The 13,959-nt window shown below is 40.4% G+C and overlaps 1 protein-coding gene across 1 annotated transcript in view; it reads right to left on the bottom strand.

The window, feature by feature from the left end:
- mocs3 (molybdenum cofactor synthesis 3) overlaps positions 1–13,959 on the bottom strand; it is a 56,920-nt gene that overhangs the window by 26,216 nt on the left and 16,745 nt on the right. The window contains exons 7-9 of the mRNA XM_068045309.1: positions 9,770–9,878; positions 3,978–4,040; positions 2,085–2,248 (exon numbers count right to left, since the gene is read on the bottom strand). Coding sequence (XP_067901410.1) covers positions 2,085–2,248; positions 3,978–4,040; positions 9,770–9,878 — 336 coding nt within the window. The remainder of the gene's footprint in view (positions 1–2,084; positions 2,249–3,977; positions 4,041–9,769; positions 9,879–13,959) is intronic.

Below are 13,959 nucleotides of genomic sequence, written 5' to 3'. Positions count from 1 at the left end.
TTTCACCCATTGTCTAAAGATGTTCTCAATTGGACCTTCAGAAGACATCTGCTAAGGTTCCACACAAGAGATTATTACCAAAAATGAAAGCACACCGAACTGGAGATAATTTGAGACACTGATTGGTAAATAGTTGAGAGGTAAGAGATAGAGAATAGGGATAGAGGGAACATTCTCTGATTGTTTAGAGGTTGCAAGTAGAGTTCCCCAGAGATCTGCACTGGGGCCTCAGCTTTTCAGTATATATAATGACTTGGATTAAGGAATAGTTATATATCTAAGTTTGCAAATGACACTAAGTTAGGAGGCACAGTAAGTTGTGTAGATGAAAGCAAGAAGGTAAAAAGGAACATAGAGTAAATAAGTGGGCAAAACTATGGCAGATGGAGTTCAATGTGGGGAGGTTTGAAGTCATCCACTTTGAATCTGAGAAATACAAGTTGGAATATTTTCTTAATGATGAAAGACAAGGAGCTGTGGAGGAGCAAAAGGATTTAGGTATCCATGTATACAAATCACTAAAAGCTGGTGCACAGATACAAAAATTAATCCAAAGGTTAATAGAATGTTGACCTTTAACTCAAGGGGGTTGGAATTCAAAAGGAAAGAAGCAATGCTTCATTTGTACAGAACCTTGTTTGGAATCCATCTGGAGTATTGCAATCCGTTTTGGATGCTGTACCTCACACAAGATAAATTGGCCTCAGAGAGGGTGCAGAGCATATTCACTAGAATGATAATGGGCTTAAAGGGTTGAAATATGAGGTCAGGTTGCATAAACTTGGTTTGTATTTCCTTAATGTTAGAAGGTTGAGGGGTGATCTAATAAAGGTATTTAAAATGTTACATGGGATTCAATAGTGTAGATACAAAGAAACAATTTCCATGGTGGGAGAATTCAGAACAAGTTAGAAAAATCTTCAAATTAAATCAAGCCACATAGCAGTAAAATTAGAAAGCATTTTTTCACGCAAAGAGTAGTGGAAATCTAGAACTCTCCTCCAAAACTGTCTGGATGCTGAGCCAATTGAAATTTAAGACTGAGATCAATAGATTTTTATTCAGTGAAAGTATCAAGGAATGTGCTGGGTAAATGGATTTGAAGTATAGATCAAACATTTTTTAAAATTTTATTTTAGGGATACAGCACTGAAACAGGCCCTTCGGCCCACCGAGTCTGTGCCGACCATCAACCACCCATTTATACTAATCCCACACTAATCCCATATTCCTACCATATCCCCACCTGTCCCTATATTCTCCGACCACCTACCTATACTAGGGGCAATTTATAATGGCCAATTTACCTATCAACCTGCAAGTCTTTTGGTGGTGGGAGGAAACCAGAGTACCCGGCGAAAACCCACGCAGACACAGGGAGAACTTGCAAACTCCACACAGGCAGTACCCAGAATTGAACCCGGGTCGCTGGAGCTGTGAGGCTGCGTTGCGAACCACTGCGCCACTGTGCCGCCCAAATTAATTAATTGAATTTAAATTCCACCAGCTGCTAACAGATCTAACAGAATAGCAGAACAGGCTTGTGAAGCTGAGTGATCTACTCTTTAATATTCATGTGTTCAATCAAGGCAAGGCACAAAATACAGAACTTATGCAGAGAGAGGAAGACTTTTCTAAATGTTTTCTCACCGAAAAGAATAAATGGCACTTCCTCAACCCCATTTCCCTCCTTCCATACACCCAGACAGTTACAGAGCAGCACTGCCAGGGACCTGGGAACAGCTTACCTTCTTTTGATCTCAACTGGAAAATGGTGCCAAGTGCTGGAGTGCCCAAAGGAGGGGTATAATAAGGGTATAAACTAAATGGAGGCAGGGGATTAAAGATATCAGGAAAGAAAACAAATTATTTATGGTAATCATTCACAAATGCTACAGCATATTCAAACATGAAAATGAAAACAAAAATTCACATATTATTGAGGGAAAAAATGGCAATTCTAATAAACGGCCCATGTGTAGTCAATGTTTTCTATTGTTTTTGAATGTTGCTTAAAAACTAAAGCTGTTTCACAGCAGGACCTCTTTAATGCTTTCTATAGTCTGACTGCACAATGCTCTGACCTGATCTGTTGCTGCTGAGCCACAGAATTTCTCATAGTCAATCAGATCTTTCACTGTTGGATTCTCACCACACACCGCACATGTTGGCTGCTTAGGTCGAAGCTTAATGGTGCGAAATCGAGCTTCCAGAGCATCAAATACTAACATCTGTTGGCTGTAAGATGCTGAAGAGGTTATCGTTAAGGACCATGCTGGGAAAACATACTTCTGTCACAGGAAACAGGTTAATTTATTCCCAGTAAAAGACTCCAGCTGTGCGGACAGCTGGTAACTGATAAAATGCATCCTTCAGTTATTTAAACAAAAAAGCTGTTTGATTTAGCAATGCACATGAGCCCTGGTTAAAATCAATTTTTATCTGCTAAGTAATCATTTGTCTTGGTACAGGATTTAATCGTCAGGTAGTACAAGATCGATAGGAGCTGGGTGGTGCATTGGGTTAGCACATTTCCTTTCACTGTAGAATAGAGATTCTATCCACAATTGCAGCCTGATCTCACGGTCAGGGAATAGTTTGTGCCCAGCAGAAAGTAAGGGGGGAAATTTAAAGAGTAAACTATTTGAACAGATCTCACTAGGTGGAAATGAAGTAACAAGTGGATGGGGAAACTACTTTTCATCACTTGATCAGGGAATCAAGGGATATGGGCAGCAGGCAGGAAGGTGGAATTGAAGCCCAAGATCAGCCATGATCGTCTTGAATGGTGGAGCAGGCTCGATGGCCCATATGGTCTACTTCTGTTCCTATTTCTTGTGTTCTTGTGATGTTACTACATGACTAGGACATTTTGAAAGGATGTTTGCCCAGCAACTTCCTGCAGGTTCAAGGAAATTTCAGGCTCCCTGGATTAATCTCTCTAATGTATTCCAATGCTGCAACAAATAATACCATTTATACAGTGATTAAATCACTCAAATATCAGAAGTAGCATTAGTAATATTGGGTTAGCCTTTCTACCTTACTGCACTTCATTTTATCTCACATAATCTATTCTATCTTTTTAGCTACTTAAAAAAAGAATATTCGTTCAAATACACGTCAAAGCTTCGCCCATAAACGGTTGACAATTGGGTGAGGCAGTAGAGGGGAATAGCATCTGTGTCAGTGTATGGCAGCAAGGAGACAGTGCCTTCAAGAGAGGTGGGGAGGGGCTGGAAAAAAGTTGCTAAAAGTAAAAACATTTTACTTTTCTGTCATTCCATGGCTCCCATATTTAAGATGGGAATAATATCCAAGGAAATTGGCAACAACCTGGCTGAAAAGTCAGGTCAAAATAAAAAGTAATCAATCTGAAAAGTTAACATTGTTTTTCTCTCCATAGATGCTGCCTGACCTGCTAAATGGTTTTTAAGCATTTTCTGTGTGTTTTTTCAGATTTCCAGCATCTGCAGCATTTTGCTTTTGGCACAAATTTAAACACCTTAACATCAATCTTTGATGCATTTTTATGCATCAAACCTGTGGTTTGGGAAGAGATGGCAAAAACAGGAGAAACTTGGAGGGAAAAAAGTGAAAAATTATAATCTCTCACTTAGTTTTCAGATATTGTACTACAATTTTAAGGTGACAAATTAGTGGGATGCTACAAATAAGCTAACAGCTGCCACATGGTGGCAGTATTGCCCAGAATCAAACTCTTGTTACTGTGTCTTTGGTGTAATATAACTCAAAATGCTAGATTTTCAAAATCTACTGAAATTCAATCACATTTCTAAGCTGTGAAGAAGCACTTTCAGTTTAGCAGCTGCTGCTATTCATTGGGTTCCCAATGCACTAGAGCATCCTCTTGGTACTTTTTAGATTTCTTAAATGCTGCATTTGCAGCTGAGGAACTAAGATTTGGTTTATGTTCCTCAAAAATAAAATAGACTGGTAAGGAAATAAAAAGATACATCCTATTCCTGATGCAATCTTCAGCACCTCCATGGCCTGAATACATCCCAGAATTCCAGGCACTGTAACATGAAAAACAAATAGTTAGGCTTACACTTGATTTGTTTTATTTATTTATTCACGGATGTAGGCACCGTTGACAAGGCCAACATTTGTTGCCCATCCCTAACTGCCCTTGAGAAGTTGGTGGTGAGCCATCTTCTTGAACTGCTGCAGTCTGTGTAGTATAGGTACTCCCACAGTTCTGTTAGGTAGGGAGTTCCAGGATTTTGACCCAACGATTTTGAAAGAATAGCACAATATAGTTCCAAGTCAGGATGACTTGTGTCTTGGAGGGTAACTTTGTTGTGGCGATGGTCCCATGCGCTTGCTGCCCTTGTCCTTCTGAGTGGTAAAGGTTGTGGGTTTTAGAGGTGCTGTCGAAGAAGCCTTGGTGAGTTGTTGCAGTGCATCTTGCTGCCAAGTTGTGCCAGTGGTGGAGGGAGTACATGTTTAACATGGTGGATGGGGTGCCGATCAAGCACTGCTTTGCCCTGGATGGTGTCAAGCTCCTTGAGTGCTATTGGAGCTGCACTCATTCAGGCAAGTGGAGAGTATTCCATCACACCCCTGACTTGTGCCTTGAGGGTGGTGGAAAGGCTTGGAAGAGTCAGAGTGAGTCATTCATCAGTAATTAGCCTCTGACCTTCTATTGTAGCCACAGTATTTATGTGGCTGGTCCATTTAAGTTTCTGGTCAATGGTGACCCCTAAGATGTTGATCATGGGGGATTTAATGATGTTAATGCCATTGAATGTCAAGGGCAGGTGGTTAGACACTCTTGTTGGAAATGATCACTGCCTGGTACTGAATGTTACTTACTACTTAACAACCCAAGCCTAGATGTTGTCCAGGTCTTGCTGCATGCAGACACAGACTTCTTCATTATCTGAAAACTGTGCAATCAGTAGCAAACATACCCACTTCTGACCTTATGATGGAGAGAAGGTCATTGATGAAGCAACTGAAATTGGATGGGTCTAGGACACCGCCCTGAGGAACTCCTGCAGTGATGTCTTGGGCTGAGAAGATTGGCCTCCAACAACCACAACCATCTTCAGTTGAAATTTCTTTATTTTGAAGCTCATCTTGTTATACTAAAGAAGAATACTTTCTGACTTGTTACTACAACAGAGCCGGCATTAATTTTATATATTTAAAGAGAGAGGGGGTTTTGGAATAAGAGGAAAGAAAGAAAGAGAAGTATGCATTATAAACACTCCAAATTACCCATGGGCAAAGAGGTAACAGAACTAACACAATTGTAAGGGAAAAAATGGTGGCTTCTCAGCCACTCAGTGAATAATCACAGAAATCTTGATTATTAGATTAATTAGAGAATGCCTGCTAAAGGAGTTCTCATAGCAGTGATGTTGAACACATGAAATATACCGTGTAACTGTTCAGGAGAACAAAAAGCTCCTCACACTACCCCACTGATCTATACCTTCTATGTAGTATTTCCGCAGTGTACCATAACCTTTTCCCATTCTAGTCCTCCTAGTGATAACAAGATCTGGCAAGTATAATACACAATAGATCTGAGCAGCATAAAACAAAGTACAGTAAACATAACTACAAGGCATGATAGGTAATAAATTCAGATATTGTCTCATTAGGTTGCCATTTTACAGATAGGAAACAGCTCACAAAGCACAAGCTGTTCTATTAATGCAACTGGAAACTTTGCTTTGTATCTCCGCCTGTGAAGCATTCTTCAAGTTAATTCTCAAAAGACAGTAAATAGTTCCCTATTTTTACCTGACCACTACATGGAGCACTTAATAATACCAGAGGCATTTTGTTTCAAAAATAAACCAGATTCTCAGTGAAAAAGGTAAACATGTGATTTTAGTTTACAAACATCAAGTGATCTCTCTTCCATTAAATTGCAGTTTTGACATTTTGAACAATATTGTTCTTGGACTGTTATAATTAAGTTATAAAGGCCACACAGGAGTGTAGTACACAGAATCAATGATTTATTGCTCAACTGAAGGCTAAGACTGATACTGTTCCACAAATTTCATGTATGCTTTCATCTTGGAATAATTGCACTTTCATTACAAGAACAACATTTTAGGATTTTGTTCAAAGTTGTCCCCTCATGAGTAAGTAAAATATATTTTAAATTCTATTCAAAAGCCCATTTCAAAATTTCTCATGCTCATAGAGACTTAATGGCCCAGATTTTGCAGTCAGCAGCAAAGGAACATGGCTCACCATTAACTCAGGAAAAGCTGCCCATAAAGTTTTAGTGGGCTCTAGAATTGCCTTCCTCGTTTCTAACATCAGTTTCAATTTGGCGCTTTCTACAGGGGCTTGGAACTATATCGCCGTTCCTTCACTGCCGCTGGGTCAAAATCCTGGAACTCCCTTCCTAACAGCACTGTTGGTGTCCCTACCCCACATGGACTGCAGCGATTCAAGATGGCAGCTCACCACCACCTTCTCAAGAGCAATTAGGAATGGGCAATAAATGCTGGCCTAGCCAGCAACGCCTACATCCCATAAACAAGTTTTTTTTTTAATCTGTCGTGTCCAGCAGGCAGGCTGATCAGCCAATCAGATTCAAGAGTTCTCAAAGATGTAAAGCAGGAAGTAAAATTATAAATATAAATCATAATTTAATATAAATCACATTTAAATCATTGTACATAAAGTGAAATAAATTGAGACATATTCATGGGGTTAAGGGAGAAACACTGTTATGGACACTGCTGTGACCAGATCAATCTTTGAAGCATTTTTACACATCAAATCTGCCATTTTTAAATGTTCTTCTGAGGGAATGAGACTTCACAATTGTAAAATTAGTTTTTCAGGACCAGAGAGGTTGTTCAACCGTAATTATGACTTAATACACCTTTAAAAACTCAGTTACTCTTGAATGAAAAAGGCTGAATTGTTTACAGTGAGAATACTGTGTAATTAGTTGAGGTTTACAAGAGATCAGTGATTTCCAAATGATTCTAACTACAAAGACTGCAACAGCGCACACTCTATGGAAGTGTGGGGCATCAATGACAGCAAATTCCAGATTTCCACATTTAACTGTGCATATGTGGACACCAGAAGTTGCTGTCAGTGTTTGCTAACAGTGAGTGCCAACATTTTCGCGATTATTACTATTGCAAATTCCGGGCCATGATGTCTGCTCTGGTGACGGTAATGCCACCTAAATGCCAGAACAGCTCTATTCATTTGATAGGGACCACAATATCCAACCGATCTGGAGCTGATTCGAACCCAACTAAATCCTGGAAAATACAGTGACAGTTTGGATACTGACAATCCCTATGAAAATGAATGAAGTCAAGCCAGAAAATAGGCAGCTCTTCCCAATCAGTGATTTCACTGAAATGGCTTGGAAGGAAGGTTTACCCTTGTGAGCGACTAGAAGTTTCCTTTGAGCAGAATGGAATAATAGCTATAAAATATTAAAAGTCCTGTGTATAGCATGCACTTCCTATGTGACATTTACCTCCTGACACACTTCAATAATAATACTTCCTATTGTTATAAAAACAGCATATATTGACTCACCATCACAAGTGCCATGATGATCTGCTAGTTTCTAATCATATATTTCTTTGAATAGACATCAGGGAGTAATTTGAACATGAAGTATTTCCTTCCATCCTTAACATAAAATCCAGCACACAAACTGAACTTTCATGCAGTTTCTTCAGCACCTCCATATCTGGAGTTAGAGTTTTATCAAAGTGAGTGGTGCTTTGCCATTCAAAAGGAAGGACAAGTTGTGGATTGCAGATTGGGTGGTGGGGGCGACTTTGTATAGAAGTACACTGGTGTATGAGCAAGTGCCAAGCCAAGTCAATCAACACCACTTCCATACAACTCCTTACTGACCAAACACAAAGCAACAAAGACAGGAGACTAGGAATACATGCCAAGACATAGGACAGGTTGGATGAACCAGTAGGGCTTTTCCTGTCTGTAATTTGTTGGGGTCTTTGGGGAAAGCTCCAATATATTCACTAATTGCTTATTAGGATAAGTGCTTAATTAGAAAATTTATCTATTAGAATACTACTACTCTGTAATCCCAACAATATCTATACACGCATGTATGTTTTGCTTTCCTTTGTATTAACCTAAGTGACCGTGCAGATAACATTAGGGAAGGGGTAGTGGGAGAAGCAGGACACTTAAGAAAAAAGGTAATGGGTAATATGGCTAGTTAAATTAAAATAACAGAACAGCATGGGAATGTAGACTAAGAACCTTAATTGAAATCTGTAACAGAGTGAGAGAGGACTGGTGTCCTGGTTCAAGACAAGATAAGGTGGGGGGTGTGGTGGCAGGGGTACACCTTTAGTCGGAATCATCAGGCTATCAAGGCTGGTGTAAAAGATGCCCCTTTCCTTTGCCATAACTGCACTGATAACAACTTCAGCAATAGGAAAACAAGTGGTATCAGGTTATTAGACTGAAAGCTGAACAAAGCCAGGGCCCTGTGTATCCCTATAATTGGACAATAAGGTGATGGCTGTTAAGTCAATGATTGGTCTAGTGAAATTTAGTGATTCTGTATTATAGAAAGGGTTAAAAAAGGGGGTCCAAACAGACAAACACTAATTGCTTAGTGAAGACTTCAGATACTCGGAGAACGAGGCAGGGGTTTGGACCAGGGGGTGCAGGCATTTACTACCACAACTTTTACCCAAGGCATAAATGGGATAATATAACTCTCAATATACCTTGCAAACTACTGCTCAGAAACTGTAATGTATCAAGTCTTGCTTGTGTTGAATAAAGTTTAATCACTGCCACCAATATGGATCAATGTCGAATCAGTGGCTATTAAGGTTTATCAAGAAGAAAACCGAACACACATATATGCACATACACAGAACTCAGGTACAGTGTATTGCACAAGTTGGTATATGTGAAAGGTAATAGGAAAAGAGAGGAACTGAGAGTAGTTTTTAATCACTCCATAAAGGTTCAAGCTGTGTTGCGCGCCAGAGAACAAGGTCCAAGGTTCTATTGCCCTGTAAAAATGTAGGGCCATTATAATGGTATTTATACAAGATTTTACTGTGTAGCATCTTGGTCTCCCTCTCACTTCAAGGAGGACTTTTGCCTAGAAATGGACAACAAGGATGATCCCAGCCTAGGTACATTGAGCTATGGAGATAGGCTTTGAGATTTAGGTTTGGATTTGCTGGAGATGCAGTCTTAGAGAGGATCTGATTCAATCTTTAAAATTATTAAGGGCATTAATAATATACAAGTGGATAGATTGCTTTGAGGTAATGGTGCTGAGTTGAAATAGGGAGCAGCCATTTAAAATTAAAAATGAGGTTGGATGTATGGAAGTTTTATTTTTCTCAGAGGGTGGTCAACCTATGGAACAGCATTTCCAAGATGGGAGTGAAGACTGACTCTTTGCAGTTCTTCAAGAAGGTGTTAAGTATACTTTTGGCAAACTACTAGATCATGACAGAAGAAAAGTTAAGATTGTGGGTAATAATCAAGAGTGGTTCTTGGGTCTTGCCTATTGCGTTTGAGGGCTGAGAGAGAAATTTTTCACACAGGTTTCCTTAATTGCTTATAAGGTTCCATTTATTTTGCCTCTCAAAGGAGGCAAAAAAAGGTAGGGTTCATGGGAATGAATTCATTATGAAGTGGGGCGAGCACATATGGATCTAATAGGGTTTTCTCATCCCAAGTGCATAACATTGAATTTATGTAGTTAATCAATAGCTGTCAATTCAAGACTCACCCACTCCTAAGACTCCTCCATCTGAACAGTTAGTTACAGTCTCAGCTGGAGGTGGTTTTGGATAGAGACATCTGTAACAGGGCCCACCATTGTAATTATATACTGTGAGCTGAGAAGTTAACAAAAAAGTTACATTTTAAAACTCTCCTCTGACAAAAACAAACAAAAAAGTTATGAATAAGTTAACTGCGCCGCCATCCACTCCCCAGGTGTACAGTAATTTACCATATCTTTTCTCCTACTCTTTTCATGGTGGTGTCCTGCACTAATATACCAGTTAACCCTTCACACCTTGGTTTCTCTTTTAAAAGCAGAAGCCAACATCTTCCAGCAGTTGGCACAACTATAAAAGGATCATTTTTATAGCAGTATAAAAGCCAACATGTGTTTTTCTTTAGTTGAGGCAGTCAGTAACATGGGACTGATTCCACTGAACATGTTTTGAAAGGCTTGGAACCCATACTGAAAGCTGAAAAGCAGACCAGTCTCAATCACCTCCCCCCATCCACCTCTCAGCCCGGGCAAACTTAGCAAATAAAATTCCGCATCATTTCACTTTACATAACACATTTTAATTTCATTAATTGCTGCAAAAATGCCAGCAAAAGTACATTTCAACAAAAGAATAATCAATCCTTACTTCTACTTATATATTAAACAACTGTCAGTTGAAATGTGTTTCAGGAATACAACTTACCTTAGTGCTGAATGACACTGATATCATCTCGATTGCTTGATGTGTTATTAGCGTAAAATTCTCAAATCTATTCATTATCCTACATTTAGAATTTTAGAATGATACAGTGCAGGAGGCCATTTGGTTCATCGTGCCCGTGCTAGCTTTGATAGAGATATCAAATTAATACCGCTCCCCTGCACTTTCCCCATAGCCCTGTAAATTTCTTCAAGTATTCATCCAATTCTCTTTTGAATGCTATTACTGATTCTGCTTCCACCTTCAGGAACTGTTTTGGGCAGTGCATTCCAGATTACAACAACTCACTGTGTAAAAAAAAGTTTCCTCATGTTGCCTCTGGTTCTTTTGCCAATCACCTTAAATCTGTGTTCTCTGATTATCAACACTTCTACCACCTGAAACATTTTCTTCTTATGCACTCTATCAAAACCATTTAGGACCCTTTTTTTTTTAATTGTGCAGTTTGGTTCGCTGGAAGGACTCTCACCTTTGGGTCAGAAGTTATTGGTGCGAGTCTCAAAAACCATGATCTGCACTCATACTTTGGTGCTACATTGTCTATTACATTTGTCAGACACAAGAAGTCTTTTACAAATCTATGCTGGACTCAATTAACTTGCATCTTCTCAAGAAGAATAAAAAAATGTTTGGAGCCATTAATATCCCTGTGCTCTGATAACATTTTCTTGATTTTGTATCAGATGATATGATAAGGAATGATCAGCTGATTCTGATGCAGCTAAATGTTAGGATCATGAATGAAGCAGTGAATGACTGAAATTGTTGTTTGGTTTAGCCTGATACCCATCTCTTGCTCCCTCGACCCCATTCTCACCAAAGTGCACTTCCTGGATCCCATGTTGGCTGATATAGCTCTCTCTCCTCAGGTCCTGTACCCTCTCCTCAAAAAGTCAACCCTTGACCCCCTCCAACCTTACAAATAATGACCCATCTCCAACCTCCTTTTCCTCTCCAAAGTCCCTCAGTGTGATGTCACCTCCCAAATCTGTGCCCATCTTTCCTGGAACTCCACATCTGAATACCTCCAATCAGTTTCCGCCCATGCCACAGCACCAAAACGGCTCTTATCAAAGTCACAAATGGCATAATATGTGACAGTGACAAAGGTAAATAATCCCTCCTCATCCTTCTCAACCTGTCTGCACCCTTTGACCACACCATCCTCTTCCAATATCTCTTCACCGTACTCCAGCTCGGTGGGAATGCACTCACGTGCTTCCATTCTGAACTATCCAGTCGTAGCCAGTGAATCACCTGCAGTGGCTTCTCTTCCCATTCCCACACCATTACCCGCTGTGCCCCCCAAGGATCTACCCTTGGTCCCCTCCTATTCCTCATCTACACGCTGCCCATCAGCAACATCAATCCAAAAACACAGAATCAGTTTCCATGTGTACACTGATGACACCCAGCTCCAACCCACCACCACCTCCTCTCTTGACCCCTCAACTGTCTCTAAATTGTCAGACAGCTTGTCCGACATCCAATACTGAATTAGAAGAAATTTCCTCAAACTAAATATTGGGAAGATCAAAGCACTGTCTTAGGTCCCAGCCACAAAATCTATTCCCTAGCCATCGACTCCATCCCTCTCCGTGGAAACTGTCTGAGGCTGAACCAACCTTCGTGTGATACATGATCCCCAAATGAGCTTCCGCCCACATATCCGTGCTATCGCTAAGACTGCCTATTTTCACCTTCGTAACATCACTCGACTCCACCCCTACATAAAGTCATCTGCTGCTGAAATCGTAACCCATGCCCTTGTTACCACTAGACTTGACTATTCCAGTGCACTCCTAGCCAGCCTCCCACGTTCTATCCTCTGTAAACTTGAGGCTCTCCAAAATTCCTGTTGTCCCATCACCCCTGTGCTCACTGACCTACATTGGCTCCCGGTTAAGCAATGTCTCGATTTTAAAATATTTATCCTCGTTTTTAAATCCCTCATTGGTCTTGCCTCTCCCAATCTCTGAAATCTCCTCCAGCCCCACAACCCTCTGAGATGAAATCTGCATGCCTCCAATTCTGGCCTCGAGTGTCCCCAATTTTAATCACTCCACCATTCTTTTGGGCCTCCTTATCTCGAGAGACAATGGATACGCGCCTGGAGGTGGTCAGTGGTTTGTGAAGCAGCGCCTGGAGTGGCTATAAAGGCCAATTCTGGAGTGACAGGCTCTTCCACAGGTGCTGCAGAGAAATTTGTTTGTCGGGGCTGTTGCACAGTTGGCTCTCCCCTTGCGCCTCTGTCTTTTTTCCTGCCAACTACTAAGTCTCTTCGACTCGCCACAATTTAGCCCTGTCTTTATGGCTGCCCGCCAGCTCTGGCGAATGCTGGCAACTGACTCCCACGACTTATGATCAATGTCACACGATTTCATGTCGCGTTTGCAGACGTCTTTATAGCGGAGACATGGACGGCTCCACCATTAGCGGCATCTGAACACATGGTCAAGATCCTAAGCTCTGCAATTCCCTTCCTAAACCTCTGCACCTCTCATTACTCTTTTAAAATGCCCCTTTTGTTTGACCAAACTTTCAGTCATCTGCTCCAATATCTCATGTGTCTCAGTATTACATTTTGTTTGATAATGCTCCTGTGAAGCACCTTGGGATGTTTTATTAGTTTAAAGGTGCAATATAAATACAAGCTGTTATTGTGGTTGTCAGCCTGAGAAAGAATATTATTTCTGCTTGGTAGTTCTTTTATTGTTGAGCTGTTTTTTCATGCTCATTACCTTAAAAGATTACAATGTGGTCAAGGATTAGAGACTCTCTAATTGCTTCTACCTCATGCATCTCTGTGATTGTATTCCAACATTATATTTGTACTCACTTCTATGAACTGAATATCAATCATGTGTGAAATAAATGGAAAAGCATGCCTCAGAATTAACAATCCATTTATGCACCATCAGGGTTGCCAACCAAATGCCTCTCTCTCTGATAGGAGGAAAAACACCATGCTTACATATCAGGCTAAAACTACTAATCAAGTTTATTATAAGAATGTAGTATACACACAGCCAAATTAAATCAGCAGATAAAATAGCAGTACAGTACTTAATTGGCCCGAATTCTTTAAACCATTTTCTGAGATCAAAATAGACCAGTGCTATAAATTCTCAGAGTTGTTCAAAGTGAGTCTTTTGACGAGCTTCCCAAGTAAGCATTTGCCTCTCAGCTTCAAGTTTTGTCTTGCCTAATACCATTGAAGAGTGGGCTAAATACATTACAAAATGCGACAGCAATTATACCTGGTTCTGGCAGCTTCACATATCACTTGTGCCCTCATCTCAATGCTTGTATTGCCAAAACTCACTCATGCTTTCATCGCCCAAGGATCAACTTGTTGGACACCATCAGCCTTCCCAATTCCACCCTTCACAAACTTAAGCTAATCCAGAACTTTGTAGCCTGAGTCCACTACTTATGTACCTAACGAAGCTCCACTGGCCTGCACCCCAGAGGA

The sequence above is a fragment of the Heterodontus francisci genome, chromosome 13, assembly GCF_036365525.1.
Source record: "Heterodontus francisci isolate sHetFra1 chromosome 13, sHetFra1.hap1, whole genome shotgun sequence".
NCBI classification, from domain to species: domain Eukaryota; kingdom Metazoa; phylum Chordata; class Chondrichthyes; order Heterodontiformes; family Heterodontidae; genus Heterodontus; species Heterodontus francisci.
Note: the sequence above shows the minus strand (reverse complement) of the source record. Positions and strands in the feature narration are given on the sequence as shown.